At 32.9% G+C, this 21,923-nt stretch overlaps 1 protein-coding gene across 2 annotated transcripts in view; it reads right to left on the bottom strand.

The window, feature by feature from the left end:
• Klp31E (kinesin-like protein 31E) overlaps positions 1–17,517 on the bottom strand; it is a 173,473-nt gene extending 155,956 nt beyond the window's left edge. For both annotated transcript variants that reach the window (XM_089650551.1, XM_089650557.1), the window contains exons 1-2: positions 17,268–17,517; positions 15,745–15,814 (exon numbers count right to left, since the gene is read on the bottom strand). In XM_089650551.1, coding sequence (XP_089506677.1) covers positions 15,745–15,782 — 38 coding nt within the window. In that variant the 5' untranslated portion in view covers positions 15,783–15,814; positions 17,268–17,517. The remainder of the gene's footprint in view (positions 1–15,744; positions 15,815–17,267) is intronic.
• Between the last annotated feature and the right edge of the window lie 4,406 nt (positions 17,518–21,923).

Genomic DNA, 21,923 nt, shown 5'->3' with positions numbered 1-21,923 from the left:
TTTTAAGATTTTGTTTTTAACTCTCGTTTAAATTCGGCCAAATTCTGGATATTAGTAAAAGCTATAAAAAGGATTCTAAGGATGAGTTGTTTCACAGAATTTGCACAATTCATCAAATTTAAACGTTCATTTTCGGGTTCTGTTAAAGTTCTATTCAAGTTCTGTCATTATATCATAGCTAGTTGCTTGACATAACTTGAAAAAACTTTCACAGAATTTAAAAATTAACTTTGAAGAATTGTTCAAATTCTCTAAACCAAGCCACCCTTAGAAAATATCTACTACTAAACAAAACCTAAGTCATGTCAATATTAACCCTTGGAATGCCAGGGGAAAATGTACGCCGGCTTATAATTATTTTTTAATAGAGTATATTTAGGAAACATACAGTTGTACATGTGAATTTATTTTGCATTTAAGCTGTTGAGTATAAAATAATCCAGTTAAGTTCCATTTTAAATTTTCTGAATAAATTACTTGTTATTTCAAAATTATGTCTGCATATTGTACTGGCTACTTATATTAAGATAAATGCTTTTTTAACACCAATGTCATAATTAAATATACAAAATATAATATATTGAAGACATACGAAAATATTCTTGAGTTTTATTATATTTTCCAGCTAAATAGGCATTATTTACAGTAAAAAATGAAGTAATATTAGGCTTTCCGGTAAATGCATTCAGTACCGTGACTGTCGAAAAACGGAATTAAGACATTTGACACGGAATTAAAGATGGACTTTTCATGGATAAAATAAACATATTTACAATTGACGAAGGGACAAGCTAGAATACTATTAAGGTACCTAAAATATTTTAGTATGCTGTGAGCATTTAATAAGGTTCAAATATCATAAAATCGAGGAATACGCAGTGGAGAGGTACTTACAAATCCACGGTGGATTTCTTGGCACACTAGAGGTTAAGGTTATATTTCCCTTTGAAATAAGGCGAAAATAAGTTTTTTTTTACTCTACAGGGGTCAATAATAATAAACTTCACTTTGTCGGGATTCGAGCCCGCTGCACGTGGGCCCAGAATCAACGAACCTTGTCATGAATATTACAAATTTAACTTACCAGTGTTGGCGGCCAAAAGAGGAACTTATGAACAAAAATAGTTTTATAGGTAACCCTATCTACATTAATATTCTACAGGAGCATCTTCCTGACTGACAGACAAATTTCAACATCAGTAATTTATTTAACATTTTTATAAAGTTATGATCAGTAAAGACAATATAGGTAAACTATTGTAAAGTTGGAGGCATTGAGATATCCTCAATGGCTGGAGGTGATTTTATAACTAACGGCTAATATCATATTATTTGATCCATACTAATATCATATTACAGATTTATATATTCCATCCAAAGGAACTGTGATTGAACAGTGTCAGTCTTCTCCGTTAAATTCTCAAAAAGGCACACTTGGAGCACGCGGGCACACTTCACATGCCGTCTCTCTGATATCCATACTCTAAAGATGGGTTGTTTCAGAGAATTTGAACAATTCTTCAAAGTTAATTTTCAAGTTCTGTGAAAGATTTTTTCAAGTTCTGTTATTATTTCAGTTATGTCAAGCAACTAGCCTATAATTATATAATAACAGAACTTGAATAGAACGTTCACAAAACTCTAAAATCAACTTCGAAATTCCTCAAATTTCAACCTTCGTTTTCAATTACTATGAATGTCATATCATTATTGGCCAGTTTTTTTACAGAACTTGAATAAAACCTTCACAGAACTTGAAAATCAAATTTGATGAATTGTTCAAATTCCCAGAAACAACCCGTCCTTAGATTCCATATATCTGGACAAGTACCAGTAGAACAGAGTAATGCAGAAATACCCACACAGCTTTCCATATTCGACGGAGGAATTTGAAACTTTGCATAGTGAACCAGTTGTTGAATATGATTGTATAACCATAAAAACTCACAAATGGAATGTAAATACCTCCAATGCAGCCAACCATGTTTACCGGCAGTTAAAACGAACGGACAAAATCATTATTGTCCATAAACGTACAAAATATTCGGATTGCCAATGATGGAGGAAGGGGAGGTGAAAAAACGACGGGAAATGATGTAGAAGAAGGGATGTAATAATTGAATTGTTCTATAAAAAAAAATCGAAAAACAAATTAGGGAATTCAATTTGAATTTCAAGTCAAATTCTTGTTATTGCCGGAGGCAGTCCTCGGCCTTATTCAGATAGGGGTTTTTTTAGCGCATTGCGAATTTCGCAATTTTCTATAATACGTCACTTTCGTTGTTGCCTAGGTGACTGACTAAAGACACCGAAGTTTTTATCAATCGATAGTTGTTATTTTAGACTATTTGTGCCAATAGTAATAATCTGAATTTCTTATAAGTAGCAACAATATTATTTATATTTATAATTAGTAATAATATTATGTACACATATTTATATTTTTAATTGAACATGTACATCCTGTTGACTTAGTGGTAGTTTAACTGGAAAAAGTGATTCTTCAATTTCACACGGAAATCCTTAGAAGTTGTACAGAACGGGTACCCAGTTAACGAATGTCAAGCAACTTTTGTGTCACACATCTGCCCTGATGATGCACACTGTAACGCTGTCCGAAACTTTGGATAAGGAGACAGCGCACCACGGCATAATACCCCAAAAATAAATCACCACAGCTTCCGTGTCCCTTTGATCAGGTGACAATTGATTTTATTCATTTATTGCATCTCACTATACATAAATCATGTCTTTTCTTATAAAAATCAACCTCACTAGGACTAAGCCTGTATCGAGGTAAACAATTTCCATTTGAGTGAAGCGAACATAGAGTAATCACAAACATAAAAAATACTACATACTAACACAAAATATTTCAAAAAGAAAGAAAAATATGTATTAGATGAGTTACCAGATGGGTAATATGATAGTTATTGTAACAATATTTTGACATTAATCATTCATCATTATTCCCCAGAAAAAACAAAGTTGATAATAAAGACAGCTAGGGTGACATTCAGTTTTTAGCAAATGGGACTCATATAAAATCTTATTATTTAAGAAAAGACAAGGATGAAAAAATATTAAGACAATCAATTGTCTGTCAATACAAACATCTAAACTAACTTAATTAATTTAACTAAGGAAGTGGTAGACTATATAGTTTAAAGATGTTGTAAAGGAAACAAATATATGGACGAGGACATGGAAAGACCGATATTCAATAGAGCAGGTATGCTGCCAAGACGTTTTAACTTTTGCAGTACAAACGTCAATAGGATACTATTCAACGCATTCTGCACTTCGCTGTACATGTCAGAACTGTGGGTAGATTACACAGCATCCCAATGGCATAAGCTAAAAATCGCTTACAATAATGCTTATCGCCAACTATTCCGCCTACCGAGATACTGCAGAGCTACGGAAAAATTCCTGGAGGGACGAGTGCACTCTTTCAGAGCGCTTCTCCGCCACCATATGGGAAGCTTATGGAGCAGACTACGCCAATCAAATAACGCAATCATCACTGCCATGGTTGCCTGGATGGAGTTCCCCCTGATGGCCCTCTGGTGACGGGAGATGTTCAAATGTCCTACATAAACGGCTGCTTGCACACATTTTTGTGTTCTTTTTTCACTTAAATTCCCCATTTTCTGTGCCTATCTACGTACCTATGATTATTATGTCTTATTCTAATTATTGTATATATTATTTCAAAATATGGACTGCATTGCATTGCACTATCCCTGCATACATTCTGGAATAAACTCTTATTATTATTATGAAATTTGATCATCTTGGAAATTCATCTCTTCATCTGCTAGATCACACGATACAAACGTAAGCGTCGCGTTTACTTAAAAGTTTACGTCTAACTGACAGCGCATTCGTAGCAAAAAACGCGTAGTGTAAATGGCGGAGCGCCAACTCTTACGTCATAAAATCTACATAATCTACAGTCTAGGCGTCGAACATTTAACTTCTTTCTGAACGAGGCTTCGGTTTATGGCGCTTTTGATTGAATTTGTAAGACTTTATGGAAGATTGTTTTTTTCATAAATATTACTGTTTGTAATGGCGGATTTCAGATTTCCATATCCTGCTTATTAAGATGTTGCGATAAAACTCGAGACCGTCTTTACATTGCCGACAAACACCCCAAAAGATAATTAAAATTTACAAGTAAGGAAACGTGTAAAATTGCCACAAACTGGTGACGCATAATTTTAAATAATATACTTAGTTCAACGTCTAAATTTCGTCATAACATGTGTTAATAAAAACTTATTATACGTTTTTTTTTAATGTGAAACCGCACAAGATTCCCAACTGCTCTCAACCGTTTGGAGGCAGTGAGACTATGGCATACCCTATGTGGGAGATGGGAAAGAGGAAGGTGGGGAAGTACCTGGCTATTCAGATCTGGTCACCAAACACGGCCAAAGCTATATCAAGCAACGTTTCAATTCCGAATGGTGGTCTTACACCCTATGGAACGTGCCGTAAATATGCGATATATGACATTTTTAATAAGTAATAACACTACCACAACAATATGAAATAACACAAATTAATATAGTAAAATATGCTTGCGCGCGATGGGATTTGAACCAGCGACCTCCGGCTTGCTATTCGAGAGCCTTACCCCTCGGCCAGTGAGGCGGTTATTATTATACTTGAAAGGATAATACTAAAACAAATTAAATTTATACTAAAACAAATGTTCTTCAAAACGGTGACCAGATAACTCGTCCAAGTGACAATTCAACACACCTTTAAAAAGTGATGAAGTCATGAAAAGTGAAACAAAACTAGGTTAAATAGGTTAGACACTTAGGTTAGGTTTATATGCTAGTTTGTTCCATCGCTTTTAATCTTTTTTCTATATCATTGTTTAAATGTGTGTTGAAGTGTCAATGTTATTATGGAACCATCAAAGACCGCACGTATTAGTGAAACACGGCGGGCTGCTGTTATTGCTGTAAACTAACTAACTAACCATCGCGCCGGGGTAGGCAGAGAGGACGGACCGCCAAGCATCTCGGTCATGGCATACACTCCTTGCCTCATTCACATTTATACATCATCTCATACATACTCTTCTATTATTCTGACTCTTGATATGGCCTAAATCAAGTATCTGATTCACTCGATTGTATCATGTCTTCCTCCTTAACTACTGCTACCACTCTCCTTACACTCTTTTCTTCGTTTATTCGCTCTACATGCCCGAACCATCTTAGCGTCCCTTTCTTAATCTTACTCGTTACGCTTACATCAGCCTTGCATTTCTCACACGATCATACATGGTTCTATATACATACGACTCAGCGATCTCATTCCTACAGTATTCAGATATTAGATTAATCGCCTGGAGAGGGAAAGATCTCAGTGTTAAATAGCAATTGCGTTAAAAAAAAATAAAAAAATAGTGATAAACTAACAAAAAAAATAAACTTATTATCAATTAAAACGACAAATAATCAAATCACGCGGGAAAATTAAAAACTGGCCCAGATGTGGTGATACAATCAGTTAATTGAGGTAAATATGAGCTTTCGGTGCAAATTTAGCTTTATCATTTTAGTCGAAAGCTTTTAGTGAATGTAATTTATTCAGATTAACATCGATTGGTAACCTTTCGTGAATAGTGTCACCTCAGTAACCTCGACCTTCATAATACATTTATAGTTGAAATTACTAGATTACTTTGTAGGGCAAAGTCTGCCCTACTCTATTGTTGTGACCGAAATAAACCACGAGTTTATGCGGACGGGAAACTACAATTGTGTGACTCGTGATACTGTATAAGTTACGTGATAAATAATTCTATTGGTGTTAATATAAGCGTGAAAAGTAGGGTATAAGAAATTAATGGTATTTAATGTGTTGCGAAAAAATAATAACATAAATTCTAACGTTTTGATGGATTAAATAAGGTTAGAACTACTGTTTTATGCGAGCTTTTTGTTTTTTTTTTGTTTGCCCCAAATTGAGTGTAATAATAATAAAATTCCTTTATTGGGTATGCTGTATGCTATATAAGGTTGTTATATGAACTTTTTAGGGGGGGGGGGTTATAGGTGGCGGGAGATAATACGGCATTTTCACATTAGTCAAAAAGATTGTTATTTTTCCTAATCTACGGTCCGATTTTATAGGAAAATTACACACCACTTACGCAGTGTAATTATACAACATTGTTTTATTATAAATTCCTTATATACCATCCGTAGATATTACCGACAAACAAATATGTTTAAAACGGTTCCATGATAACTCAACAGTGACATTTCAACACACTTTTAAAAAGTGATATAAAGTCATTAGGACGCTGAAGAAATTATTTGTTTAACCTAACCTAACCTACTTAAACCAGTTAATAAAGTTTTAGTTTCATCACTTTCCATGACTTTATATTACTTTTTAAAGATGTGATGATTTATCCGGTCACCGTTTAATACAATGTAAGATGAAAAGATTTACCAAATTCAAAAGGAAAAAAAAATGCAGATGGAAAAATTAACATTGCTGAATTATTAAAATTCTGTTAAAAGGGTGACAGCAGGCCATTTCGTAATAAACTTTTAGTACTTTCATGATATATCGGAACACGTGTTCATGCAGCTGCATTTATCCTATGTGCGAACACGTGTTTTGACATCGCCATAACACATTCGTGTTTTACCGATAGGAAATATGTCCATTCATTTCTTAAAGGCCTGCAGTCCCGTTTTTAACAGAAATATGAATAATTCGAAGATATTATCAATAAATTGGCATCAGTAAGTTTTATATATTCAAATTTAGCTATTTTGGAAAGCGTAGAGCCGTAAGAATTAACCGGATAATAGCCTTCAGATAATCTATCCTCAGTTAGTTCCTCCATTTTTCGTTGATGGGAATAGATGGAGTTCAAATATAGTCAGGATATTCGTAACCCAGGAATGTTTGAAAATAAAAAAATAATAACTACAACATTCACTTCTTCCATAATCATGTATCTTCCGGTAGTATCTTGGACTAAATGGGTAGGTGTACCTATTACAAATACACAAACATATTTGTGCAGGCAGCGATTCCCTCAACTGCACAAGAATAGGTAGGTACCTTGCTATGTGATTGATATCATATTATTTTACGTTTCCAAAATATTAAATTACATAATAATAGCAACAAACTTATTCCATTTATCATTATTGATTGACGTCCGCCTAAAACCGTGCGTGGTGATTTTTTATTCAAATCTTTTCGTTCTTATTAAAAACGGGTCCACATAAAATTATAAAAGTAATCAATAACTATTTTTTTAATTAAAATATCGGCTCTGTTTGAAGGATGTAAATTAAACTAATCAAGCGCCCGTCATGCAAAAATGCAGTTTGCGAAAAAACTGACTGACGGGCGAATAATGAATTCAATCTGTTGTAAAGCTGGTCAAGCATGAAATACAGTACATAATTCAATATAACGTTACAAAATCTAAACCGTGACAGGAATGCAGAAGAATTTCTTGATTTTATCGATATTGGAAGATTTGTTATTATTATGCAAATTATATATAACGGCGAAATTTTATTTATAAGAAGGAAATAATTTCTATTAATCTGAAATATAATTATCATTATTAGTTGTTGAAAGCTTGATATTAAAAACGGGGGAAATAATTTTATACACATTTCTTTTTTTTAATTTTTATACAAATTCTTGAAATTTAATACCCACACGATATTTTTTCATCGAAATTTAATCTTAAAATCCAAATTCCAAAATAAACTTTAATTTAATTCAAACAATGTTCACAAACTTGGGTACCAACATAATTTTAATGCCTTAAAAAAATCAAGTATATTTTAAAGTTACTTAATTAATCAAGTATAATTTTCATCATGCAATTATTTTTATTAAAGGCCTTACACACTTCCCTCCAATCGGGTGCAATTTAAGGAGAGTGGTGGATTGCAGGGGGGTGTGTAAGGCCTATTAGAAAAGTAGGCAGGCACAATTATTTAAAAATTGGGAAAAGGGTTCAAACGTTCTAAATTTCAAACAAACGAATACGCATACATACTTATATACCTACGATGAAGAAATAATCGGATAACATAAAAAAATTATTATTATAATTTACCGAAATGCACCACACACGGGTAGAATAGAAAATTATTTTCTATGAGAATATACTCGTATATAATTTTTTACTACTATGTCCAACATTGTGAGGTAAATTTCTCACGCGAGCAACCAAAAATGCCGCAGCGAGTTGCCTGTAGCATGAGACCGACCTATTATTGTCGAACGATGTTTAACAATAAATTAATAAATAACATTACAGGATTACAGCATAAAATGTAAATAACTCAAGAAGGTACACCTTCCCAACACTATTTTTACCGAACTAAACAAATAAAGAATTAGGACAGAAAAGCCGGGGGCAATGTTGAAACTAAATTTCACAGAAAACTTAATGTATCGAATTAATCTGTGTAGGGGGTAAAATTCTTGCTTTCAGGATATTAAATTCAGATTAAGTTCCTAATTTATTATAACTAACAATACAAATAATCCTTTTCTTTTTCTGTTCGGCTAATGTGTTTGACTTCCATTGTTTGGTTTGAAGCTGGCAAAAAATTGGCTGAATAGCTGTAATTAATTATTATGTTACGAAAATAATTAAATGCATGATTAAAAGATTATATTTGCAATTGAAGAGGGCGTTAATGTGTGGGTGTATAGCATTTGATATTTATTTTGTAACTCATAGAGATGTAAAGAAAAAAAAAGTGGGTGTGTCAAGCCTACGCAAGACAGAAGTGAAACTTCTAGTTTCAGCTGATGCTTGGCGTGGCGCAGTTCGCTGGTGTCTGAGAGAGAGGAAAGAAGAGAAGAGAGAGAACGTTCGTGAGCGGCTCCCCCACCTCAACAAGGTTTCACTTCAAAAATGCCACAGCCGAGAATCGAACCTCGCTTAACTGATTGAAAGCCAACCACGCTGAGCACCAACTGTAAGCAAAGCCGCATAAATTGATTATATTATGTAGGTTCTGAAAATATGAGAGCTTGTTATGTTTTATAATGTTACCTACATCACACCCAAAATATAATATATTTTTAAAAATAATGTACAATGTACAGAAATAGAATCCCACACAAGATCGCGTAGTGCGCTCTAGCGAACGGATATTTTATCAGAGGGAGATAGTTTTAATTTTTTTTTCTGTAAATTATTACATATTATCAAAATAAATAAATTAATTAAATAAATGTAATACAATTATCATAATATACGGATTAGATAATAATTTTAATCCAACACAATAACGCAAAGCGCGCTCTAGCGGAGTAATGTTTTATCACAGTGAGATAAGTGTTTTTATTATTTTGCAATATTATTTTCTTTTAAAAAATGTTCTGACCTACTAAAAAATAAGATATTGAATGAAAAAGGCGTTAAAAACAAAAAAATAATGTGCGATGGCCGAGAATCGAACTCGGATCAACTGCTTGGAAGGCAACTATGCTGACCATTACACCACCAACGCCAGTTGTCGGGATGAGCTAAGAAGCATTTATATGTTACTTCAAAACTTTGACTAGATCAAATGAACTTTAATCGGTGGTGGGGGTACCCGCATTTTCGTTTCGGTCATGAGTCGGTTTTACTCCGGTCCTCGAAATTGCATGACGCGCGTAAAGAAGTTTCACTTCAATAACACTGATGCAACGATACGTTTTTAACCGCGAGATAATAAACGCATTTATTTAACTATACTAATGGCCGATCCTACGTACTAAAAAACAAAAAACATGTGTTTGATTTTCAAATGAGAATATGCTTAGTTCCTACCGGAATGACATTTAGCAGTTCTTACCTCTCCCTAACCATCACCACCACCTTGCTGGAAAAATATTTGAAATTTGGAACAATGGCAAGAAAATAGTGCAAATTCGAGTGCATTTTTTTGAAAACAGAAGAAGGATTAGAAGTGAATGGTTTATTTATGAATTGGGACTACCTTGGAAGCAAGTTGTTGGTGTTTTTCGTATACATCTTGTAGAAAATTAAAAATAAGAAAGTTGACTATTTTGAAGGTGTGTGATATCGATTTAAGTACACATTCGTTTTGTTGTGGCGATAATTACCTTCAGATATCTAGGTGGAACTCACTATATTGTGTGCTCCTTCGCGGAGATATAGTGGTAAGTGATTGGTCATCACATTTTCCTTCCTTCCATACCTTGTTGATTCCTACACACACTTATCACCCAATTCCAGTAAACACAAATTCATTTTGTTTCGTTTAAATTAGCCAGTAAAGAGTCCATTTTAAGTGCATCTGAAGCTGTAATTCGTAAGCAGTTTCGGATGCAACAATATGTAAAAATGTATTTTTTTACATATTCCTATCTGTACGGGACGGCACTGTAGTCGCCGGCCGCACAGACGATGTAGCGGGAATGGCCGGCTGGCCGCTTCGACGCCTAGGAAGAAAAGTCGGGAAAAAGGAGGGAGAATGTGGGAAAAGGGAAAATGGGGAGATTATGGGAGAAAGGTATAAGGCAGGGGGGAGGAAGGTAGGGGGGAACCTGCGCCCTGACAAAGGACGTTTCGACTATTGCAAAATGTTTCTTCTTGGTGAGCACCAGGGAGCCGGGAGAAAGAAGAAGGCCAGGTTGAAGTGAAGGTCCCAGGGCAGAAGAGGCTTGAAGAGGCAGTCAGGGGCAGTCCAGGAGAGATGTTGTCGAGGCGATGGTTTCTGGATCTCTGTCGAATTGTGCAATTTGTCCGCCTTTTAAAGGGCCAACGGGCCCTGCTCTCCCTTTGTTTGCGAGAAATTCCGAGAATTATTTTGAGTTCCCGGAATCTTCACAGGGATGAACGCGCCGTTGTTGGGCAACGCGCTAGCGGACGAAATTGCCTGGGTCCCCTGACTGCTTCCTCAATCCGCTTGCCCGGGTCATATTTTATTTTTATATATTTATGTGAGTTTGCACAAATTTACAAATAGATATTTAAAAGGAAGCTTTGCATAATATTCGATTTTGTGCAAACGGCGAGTTTTGTAAAGGAAACTGCGCTTGCACAATTTCAAACTTCATGCAAGTCATCCATGTTGTTGTACAAATTTAGGTATTTTAATTTATAAGAGGGTATTTGGGGGGTCAAGCCTTTGTTTTTTGTCTATAATGATGACTGCTTGACCCCGTGGTTTTATTTATTAATCAATTTTGCAGATAAGATTTACAAATTTTTTATACAAGTTTAGAGTTTGTTGCATAAATTCGAAGATGCGCAGAGGTAAGTTTGTAAAGGAACTACCTCTGCGTAAATTCAAATTTATGCAAATTAATTTAAAGTCGGTCGAGGTACAACGTCCGGTACACTATGTATATTCATATTATTATCTAAAATAGCTGGACTGTCAAAATGGCGAAATGCTAATGCAAATATATATATATATATTTTTTTTAAAAGAAAGACAAACATTCCCGGGTTACGAATAACCCAACAATGTTTGAAAATCTCCTACTACCACCACAGAAAGCCGAAAATGTTGCTTGTGTTGTGATGGAGGACTTAGCCAGCCGAGGAATCGAACACGCGACGCTCGGGTGAGACCCAAGCGCTATGCCCACTCAACCACTATTATATATTATATATGCACTATTAATGCCAAAATATTCACTGAGAGCCTAAAATATACGATAAACTAGGGAACACTTTTGGTGATTAGTAGGGGGGTTACAGCAAAATTTTGAATAACCGATTTCTGAAAAAAAATCATGGCTCGCGAAATCATAAACATAATAAATTTCTTTTCTCTGAAAAGTCAAGCCTATCCACCATTTCAACAGCTCATATTTTGAAGAATTAAATGGGTAAAATAGATAATAATGACGGAAAAAGATATATTTAATAACGACAAAAGAGGCTCAAATATGCACTAACTACCAAAAAGGCTCAAATATGCACTAACTACCAAAAAGGCTCAAATATGCAGTAACGCAAAAAAGGCCCAAATATGCACTAATGACTAAAAAGTCTAAAATATGCATTATGCATAAATATATGTACTTAATCCGATGTCTAGTAATATGAAACGTTTTCGGTAAGAAAAATGTATTTTTTCTATGGATTTGTCTACGAGCAGTACGTTACAAGCTCCGAATATATTATAATCTATATAAATCTCTAAATAGTATAAAATAAAGTCGCTATTTGTGCGCTTAGTTCTTCTAAACTATGCAACGGATTTTGATATAAAGTTTTCACAATCATTTATTTTTATTTTATTTTTTATTTATTATTAATTTAGAGAATATTTAGAGAATTTCTTCGAAAGGTTTATGTATATAATACATGTCAGCTAGTAAAAATATAAATGTTAGTTTGTTAAAAATCTTAAATCTCCGAAAGTTCTTCACAGATAGCTTTGAAATTTCGACACAACGTAGTACTCGAATACGCGTGTGTTTTTACATACCCATATTATATAGATGTCATCTGTGACAGGTAAAAACATCATTTTCTTTCTAAGCAGCGCCATCTGTTGGACGTAAAAGCAACACGCGCTATTATTTCTCTATTAGCACAGACAGACTGAGCCATAGTAACGTAAGCGTGGCGTGGTACAACCTAGTATCAAATAATAATTTATTGGTACTTGCATTATTTAAAAAAAAATCATAGGTGGGTATGATTAAAAAAAATGTAATCGTAATTGTTCGATTAGTGATGGATTAGCTGTAATTAACATTGTACTGCTATTGATTGGACTAGTCGGATTGACTATAATTGTTAAAGAAAGAATCATTGCCTAATAATTCACCGTAATGTTATACAAAAAAAATATTGCACTAAAGGTAATAACATTTAAGATTAAAAATAATTAAATTCTTATATTAGATATTAAATATATCAAGAGGTAACGAAAGGTTATCTTATGTATTTATTATTTCCAAAAGGTTGCCAGGCAAATGTCAAATGAACAAGGCACTAAAGTATATACACAGTTATTCTTGAACATAGATAGACGTCAGTTAAATTCCGCTGATGTATTTATTACAGCAGAATACGTTGAACCCATTCTCTTTTTTAATGAATAGAACGTTCATTTTCCTCGCAATAAAAGCAATAACACCGATTTAACAATCACGTAATCGAAGGGAAAAAGAAAAATTAATAAGCACTATTACGCTTGGTCTAAAAACCTTCAATCGTAAAAAAATGTAATAATCTGTAAATATTAGCCATTTATATCTACTGAAATGTGGAATAACTCGATTAAAATAATGACCTGTTCTGAATCAGAGTGGTTGACAAACCTTGGCTACGATTCCAGATCTCGCGGGTTCAAATCCCGGCGTATTCAAGTAAATTTTACTTAAGAGGAAGCTACAAGCCAAAAATGTGCATATTCTTGGTATACCTTATATCGTAGGTAATAGACATTAAAATCGCTTGACAAACGGAGTCTAGAAACGTTCGATTTAAAGCAAAAAACTGGTTTTTATTTATTTTGTAAATAATTTATTAAGAAAGAAAAAAAAATAATCAAGTGAAACTGTCACAGATAATAGCTATAATACTGTATTTTTTTAAGTTGTTTCCTTTGTGCGTTCATACATTTCTATTGAAAAAATATTTTTTTTAGTAGTTTGCATTTATATTTTGTATTGAGTAATTTATTTTTATATTTGTATTCTACTCAAGCGAAGCGATAGGAAAACCTTCAATTTATCTAAAGCATGTTTTTGGGTATTCATAATGTAGACCAATTCGTTATAAAGATTAATCAAAATAGTGATTTAGCATTAAGCTTCGCCTTAATTAAATTGTGTTATTTCACAATTTACGTATTCATAAAAAATAATATAATAGTACATTTGCGACACGTTTCAAAGTGGTAAATACTATCAGTATCGCCACGGTTAAATACAGTGTTTAATAGCCAGGTTTTTCCCAACTTTCCGCTTCCCCATCTCCTACCTTCAGCCTCATGACATACCCAAATGGAAATGCCATATTGTCACTGGCTGCAGACTGTTGGGAGCAGTTGGGACTCTTGTGCCGTAGTCACATAAAAATAAAACGAGGTTTTTTCGAACAAAAGTGATAAATGAAAAATAAAACCATTCAGTTATAGAGATCTGAAAACGAAAAAAAAAACACGAAACATCATTGCTAAATATCGCAATAAAAGTGATAGTAAAAAAAAAGTTTTATTTTTCTATTATGAAATTAAACTAAACTTTGTAGTTTTCAATGAATTTTTCTTTCATAAAAATATTGATGTTCTTTGAACAATGTCCATTCATTGTAGAGCTACTGTGTAGTGTACCTGAAAGGTTGTTGAGCGACAAACAACCACACACGATAAATCAATGATTTATATGCAAACAAACTGACCCAACAATGTTTTTATTGAGAAAGTTCCACTTGTAGCTTGTGGTGTGAAAACTTCATAGAACATATAAGGTACCACAACTAGACTAGTGTTTTTGTGTGCTTACAATGATTGCGCTGTGGGGAGGTGTGTGTTGAATGTTTTCATAATAAGAAGATAAATAATGATATTATTGAATGAACTTAGCGGAGACCTTTTGTAACACGACCGTTTCGCATTTATTCTGTTTGTAAATTTGTTTGTGCGCCCCGTTTCCGGTTCAAGATGGTGGCCGTTTTAATGGTTCAGTATAGATTATTTCAAATTTGTTATCTTTAGCTGTCTTATTCACATTTTTTCAATGTTATGGTACCTACCTGAATGAAGAAAGTTTGAAAAAAGAATTATCGAGATAGTGACGTTGTGAGTGTATAATTCCTTATTAGAAATTTAAAAAATATTTGGCTTAGAATTAAGTAGGTAGGTATGTAAGTACCTACATAGAAATCTTTATGATTTCAGGAGAAATTTTGATTTTTAAATAAGATAAAATTAGAAACATACTTCTCTGGATGCGGGGTCTACTTTTCACAGTACTAGTAGTTATGTAAGTTTATAAATTTATCGTATACATCAGTTATTTAATCATAGAAAATGTTAGAAAGGAATGCCAACATATGGAATACCAACAGTTTTTTTTTTCAAAGAGATTTCTAGATTAAGAGCGGGTTTAGATTGCTTAGGAGGTGGTTTGGGAGAAGTTGAATTATAAAAAGAGATTAAAAAATCAATGATTGTGCATATAAAGTCAGGATTACGGTAATTAAATTTCATGAGGCTATTTTTTATAACAAAGGTACCGAAATATATATTAGATGTATCACAAGTTAAATTTTCTCTTGTTTTTCAAAGCCTTACATCGGAAAGTTTTTCCTTATATATGTATGTATAGGAATTATTATCTAGGAAAAAAACGGTTCCAGACTTAACCACCACGCAGTGATAAGGGTTATACATGCATATGATCATATTAAATAATAAAAAACCATATACAATATTGGCATGATAAAGTTACTTAAAACGCCAAACGTTGGCATATTTGCTGTGCCATTGCTTTTACTAAAAAAAAAACAATAAACACCTTTTTACATATTATATCATTTATCACTATACAATTTCTAATCTAATACTACGAAAATATTGAAATAATTGCCACATGTAATGTAACTCATAATCAAATGCATTAATTGTGCGATTTTCGTTTGCATGATAAAAATTTAATTATTTACCAAGAAAAAATAATAGTACCTATGTGGTGATAAATAATATAACATGAATATAAAGTTTAAATTCTTACCTCAGAGCCACGCGGACACTAATATCATCATCAGGCATTTTCACTGGTATATTTCCACGTCAAACACAAACTGCAACAAATAAGATACAAGTATTTATTAATTAGACAACATAGAAAGAGAGATGTTGACAGAATAAGATACATTATAGAAACACAACACTTCCAAACAATCATAATTCATAGAATTCATTCAAATCACAGAGGTTGATGCCTCAATGAATAATGTTTTTTAATTACATTAGGACAACTGCTCAGAATTAAAATGTTCTTGAACTAATATACTAAATGCTGTGTTCAGCTACCAGATCTGAACAGCCATTTTTTTCTGTCTAGCTCTACGCTTTTAGTCTAATAACATTTCCCAATATTGTCAGTACACAGTTACAATAGCTTTGTGGAGATAAATTTCCATGTGGGTACATCCCACGAATATAAAATACTAATGGAGGAATTATTATGATTCTTACCTAAATTTGTGCAATAATATTGTAAACAGACTAAAGAATATTCTACATATATGATAAATAATATGCTCATAACAATGTTTGTAGGAATGGCCCTAATATTGATTAATTCTTTAAAATATCTTTAAGTTTCATTCAGTGATCAGGTGAGGTACCTACTCCCTATAATTGCTTCCCAAGGTTTTAATAATATGGTTGGATTTTAAGTAATAAATAAACAAATTACTTATGGTCATGTGGCCATAAAAATTGGCTTAATTGAAAATGGATTCTATATTACAAAACAGACTAAATAATTCAAAGAAAATTATTTACCAAGTAATAACACAAATGACTTGAATTATTTACACCTAGTTAGTAGTTTGTTCTATAATAACACAAAGCATGTAAGTCCTAAGAAGACATTGAAGCATCCTACATGTTTTTCTTTTCTTGGGTGGAACTGGTTTTCAATGACAAAAGATTTCTGTGTGTGTGAATTGTAAAACTATGCATGGGTAATAAAATCCTTATCTTCTGCTATCAATACTACTAGTATTGCTTACATAAAACACAAAGGTTACCGACTTATCTATTGACATGACAAGATCTGCAGTGAAATCAATAAACTCGAATGTTAACATGTCAAACAAAATAATAATAAATACAATTGTAAGTTAAATACTCCATGAATATTCCTTTCAAACTCGGTTTGTTACAAAGTGAATTATCATTGCAATAATCGGCAGTCTTCATAACACAATACGATTCAACGAAACATCCATTATTCGGAAATAATTTATACTCATTTACAGCATCCAAAAGGGATTATTTTTGTGCGAAAATATCAAAGAAATGGGAACGATGCATAAACTAAGAACATAATCATTTTATCTCGCAAAGTTATCTTCCAAATCGATGTTAAGAGAAAAATCAATAAAGACAGATTAGTTTGTAACTAATTGCTATTGCAGACTGTTGCAGATATTGCGGCTAAAAATCCTGCCAAACGAATACAAGACACTTTGCAAATCAATAATAGAAAAGAAGATGATAAAAGATACAATATTATTGACTTACCTTTGCTTTATTCAAGCCTTTAACAGCATACAAAATATCAACACACAAATACGAATTTAAATTGGTGCAATGAAACAACATAATTCAAACGATGTAAGATTTAACACGAAATAAGCACAATTCATTTTTAAATCTTCATTTTGCGCGACACTCTCTCGCTCCGTGTTTGTATATTAATTTGTTAAACTGACGCGACGATTCACCACAACGTTCCGCTCCTGTGCGGCTTGCGATTTGCTTGATTTGCTATTTCCACAGAAGTCATAGAACAGAATGCTATTGTGAGATTATGTCAAAATTTACTAGCGGCTAGATGTACGCCAGCTCTTGCGTATTATGCGAAGCATAAGTATTGGTTATAAAAATATTGTCGAAAAATATTATAACGCAGTATCGTAGTTTCGTAACAGTCTCTTATGAACATTTGAAAAATGCGCTTATTAACTAACTTATATAAAAACTGAATTCCCCGTATTTCACCTAAATAGGCTCAATGCAAAAAAGGAGCCTCAGCGAAAAATATTATGGATTTATTATATGTTCATATAAATCGGCAAACGCCGATTCGAAACGAAGTATAAGCTTAATATAGGTAGAATTTATAAATAGACATTTAAAAATTAATAAAACACCATCACATTAAAACTCCCTGATTCTTTGGCACGACTGAATCTGTTTCTAACGTTTGAGTCTGACTGTAATATGAAAATAAAAGTCACACGTGTCTCGCAGGAACACAAATACCACACCGATGCGCATGCCAAGGTCTTGGAAAAGGTGGAATTATTCAAATATCTAGGAATTTTAATAAATGACCATTTTACCTAGAGAGCGCAAATTGAGAAAACTACCAAAATGTATAGTTTTCATTTCCCGAATAGAAGCATTGTCTGGCTGAATTGAAAACTACTAAGGTATATAATAGATTCAAACAGCAATACAGAAAGCATTAAGAAGACCCTCTTAAAAAACTAATTACGGTATGGCTGATAGAAAGTGGTAGAACAGAATCGGAAAGCTTTCTGAATAAAATTATTTTCTGGCTGAATTGAGAACTAGACAGGACAGGACTGGGATTAGTGACTAGATTGGTCAGGACTGGACTTGAGGACTGAAGAAGCAGATTTTGGGGTGCTGTCTTTATCCAGCATGACGTCTCCGGATTTTTCTACCAACACCGAGGCACACAAATCCTTTATTTTTGTTGTGTATGTTATATGTTCTTATATGTATTATTTAATTACCACGATACGGGCATTTGCCTAGTTTGAGGTATTATAAACAAAATAGTTGATATTATTGATGTGTTTTAAAATACACAATTTTTTTGTTTGACTGAGGATTGAACCTTCCTTTCTTCTGACTTTCAATTGTTGTGAACTTAAAAAGTGTATTTTATTACTAAAGGTTTACTGAGGATTAAACCTTCCTCCCCAGTTACTGGAGTCTACAGCGCTAATAACTGAGCCAAATCTCGATAGAGCAGGACTGACATTTATTTCCTGTATTATCTTCTGTAACGTCGTCCGATTTCAGAGAAATGTGTATATTTTCGCGTGCATTGTCATCGACAACGAGTCTATCTGCTGAGTTTCAGCTTGACCAGATGTTGGGAAGTTGGTTTATTTTCACTACTAAGATGTGCATTAATTCATTCACGAAATCAAAATTCAAATAGATTTATTCGAAAAAGTCTCGACTCTCGACGCCGCTATGCAAAATACCGTGCCTATATAAATAAATAAAGGGAAACCTTAAAAGTTTTTTTAACTATTAATAGAAAGTAACTATGTATAACAATAAAAAAATTGTGTTTTAGTTAGAAGGCCATCATTGATAAAAACAAACATTTAAACAGGAGTTCCTTGACGTGACGAGATAAATAAATAAAAAAAGTACTATTGCCCGGAGTCAGAGGGCTGTTATCATTAGGGTTGTTTTATAGCTGAATGCTGGGTTTACCATACTAATTTCATATGCAAATACACTCTATTGCATTTCTTTTTATCCAAGAAATAATTTTGATGATTTATTTAATGTTTTTAAAAATCGAAATTAGTCACAGGTGCGTGCTTTTTTGTAGCCGTTCGTTCGTGGGTATTGCCAGGTGAAGATATTATTTGCGTATTTTAATCAGTGCTGATTGAAGGGATGCTTATAGTATTTATTGTAAGATTTTTTTTCCTATCTCTTCTAGACCAAAATAATTCGCATCTTTCTTGTACCTTACAAAGATGATAAAAATGAATATCAATAATACAATACAAAAATAATTTCGCCTGAAAGAAATGTAGATGGTGCTTTGTAATTTTTTGGCGAATGGCAACATTAGAACAGCTGTCACCGGGCATCACAATCAGGCCGAGAAAGATATACAAAACAAAATAATTTTTCCGACACAACGAGGAGAGTGGTTTATTTATGACAACGAGCGAACTGACATAGTGCTGACATGGAACATGCATGGAACGAACTGTCAAGAGTTTCAAGTATTTGGTGTCAAATAATTTTTGCTATGCATAAACAGAAAATATAAAGAAATGATTGATTTATTTCGTATCGTGACTGACTAATAAAATTTTATTAGAAGATTGTTCACACCTACACGCTTATTTGATTGGAGTTCGCCAATGGATTGATGAAGTAGGTAAGTAGATTTGCTCTCAATATCGCCATCACGATATAATACTATTTATGCAACAGTACAATGATGACTACATAGAAATGATATGGTCTTCATTATTATGTTTTTTTTGGTAATTATTCGGAATCGCTGGACAAGGATTATATGAAATATTTTTAAATAAAACCTTCTGATTTACCTTAATTACTATAAAAGGAATCTGACTGCATTTGGGATATTTTTAATTTTAGCATTTTAATTTTTAATTACGTAAATCGAAAATTGATGGGATGACAGCTGGAATGCTTTCTGTTGATAAAGTTTTCTTTTGTTTGTATTCCTGATACGAGTGGCTATATTTTTTACCATGATCAAATACTAGTTAGGTACTATTTTAGCCAAACTCGAAAAATAAAATAAAGATATTTAGGTATGTTTTATAAAATAGAAAAATTAAAAAAGGTGGGGTTATTATAGGTAAGATTGGATTATTATAGGTTAGGTTGGATTATTATTAGGATATAGGTTAGGTTAGGTTAGGTTGGATTATTATAGGTTAGGTAGGATTATTATTAGGATATAGGTTAGGTTGGATTATTGTATGTTAGGTTAGGTTAGGTTGGATTATTATTAGGATATAGGTTAGGTTAGGTTAGGTTAGGTTGGATTATTATTAGGATATAGGTTAGGTTGGATTATGATAGGTTAGGTTAGGTTAGGTTGGATTATTATAGGTTAGGTAGGATTATTATTAGGATATAGGTTAGGTTAGGTTAGGTTGGATTATTATAGGTTAGGTAGGATTATTATTAGGATATAGGTTAGATTAGGTTAGGTTGGTTTAGGTTTGATTATTATAGGTTAGGTTAGGTTGGATTATTATAGGTTAGGTTAGTATAGTTTAGGTTAAATAAAACAATAATTATAATATTACCTAAATATAAATAATTTAAGTTTTATAAGTAACATAAAAATATTTTATTTTTCGAGTTTGGCCAAAACAGTACCTAACTAGAATTTGCATTCCGAAATGATTCAAATTCTAGCTACTCGTATCAAGAATACCAACCAGAGAAAATGTCATCAACAGAAATCATTCCAGCTGTCATCCCATACAACGAAAGTGAATTTCCGATTTACGTAATTAAAAATTAAAATGCAAAAATTAAAAATATCCCAAATGCAGTCAGATTCCTTTTATAGTAATTAAGGTAAATCAGAAGGTTTTATTTAAAAATATTTCATATAATCCTTGTCCAGCGATTCCGAATATTTACCGTTTTTTTTTTTTTTACTTTGATGTAACTTTGGAGTGAATAACGCGAAACACATTTCATAGGTAATAATAGTTTAACGAAGTTTGTACTTTCTTGAAAGATATTCCTAAAAACCATTTAAGTTTTGTTGTTTTGATACTGAAGAGATAAACATAAGTTTAATTGGGACATGGAGAGGATAGACTAAGGTGTGTGGGCGTGCGGCTGCACATCAGTTAAAAACTGTCCGCACACATGTTTTCATCTTCCGCACACAAATCGAAGACAGGAACATGACACCAGATTTTTGTTTTGCGAAAGCAATCATAAAAATAACTGATATTTTTTGATAGGTTCTCAGAGTTCACACCATATGTTACGTATTTTGAACTAACACTATGAATTATTCTTGTTTGAAGGTATTTGTCTTATAATTTTTAGTTTGTATAGTAGAAGTATAAATAGAGAGATTATCTCTTTTTACTGTGACTGTTTCATTGTTGTGTACCTAAGAAACAATGCATAGTCTTTCGAGGCGATACATAATTTCATGAAAATTTTGGCAGTCTTCCCCTCTCCATTATGGACCAGTAAGGAATCAACGTACATCGGAATAAATAAATTACCTATTATAATATTTATTATGACAAGTGCTACACAAATTATCAGTCAACATGTACCAATATATCACCAATTATTATCAGCCTACTGGTCTCCAATATGAAGGAACATTATCAGTTAGAAAATAGTTTTTTTTACAACCCACATACATTAAAA

Source organism: Hesperophylax consimilis, chromosome 3 (genome assembly GCF_061612785.1).
Source record: "Hesperophylax consimilis isolate HC1 chromosome 3, BYU_Hcon_1.0, whole genome shotgun sequence".
Lineage (NCBI taxonomy): Eukaryota > Metazoa > Arthropoda > Insecta > Trichoptera > Limnephilidae > Hesperophylax > Hesperophylax consimilis.
The sequence above is the reverse complement of the archived record's forward strand: the minus strand, read 5'-3'. Positions and strand labels throughout refer to the sequence as shown.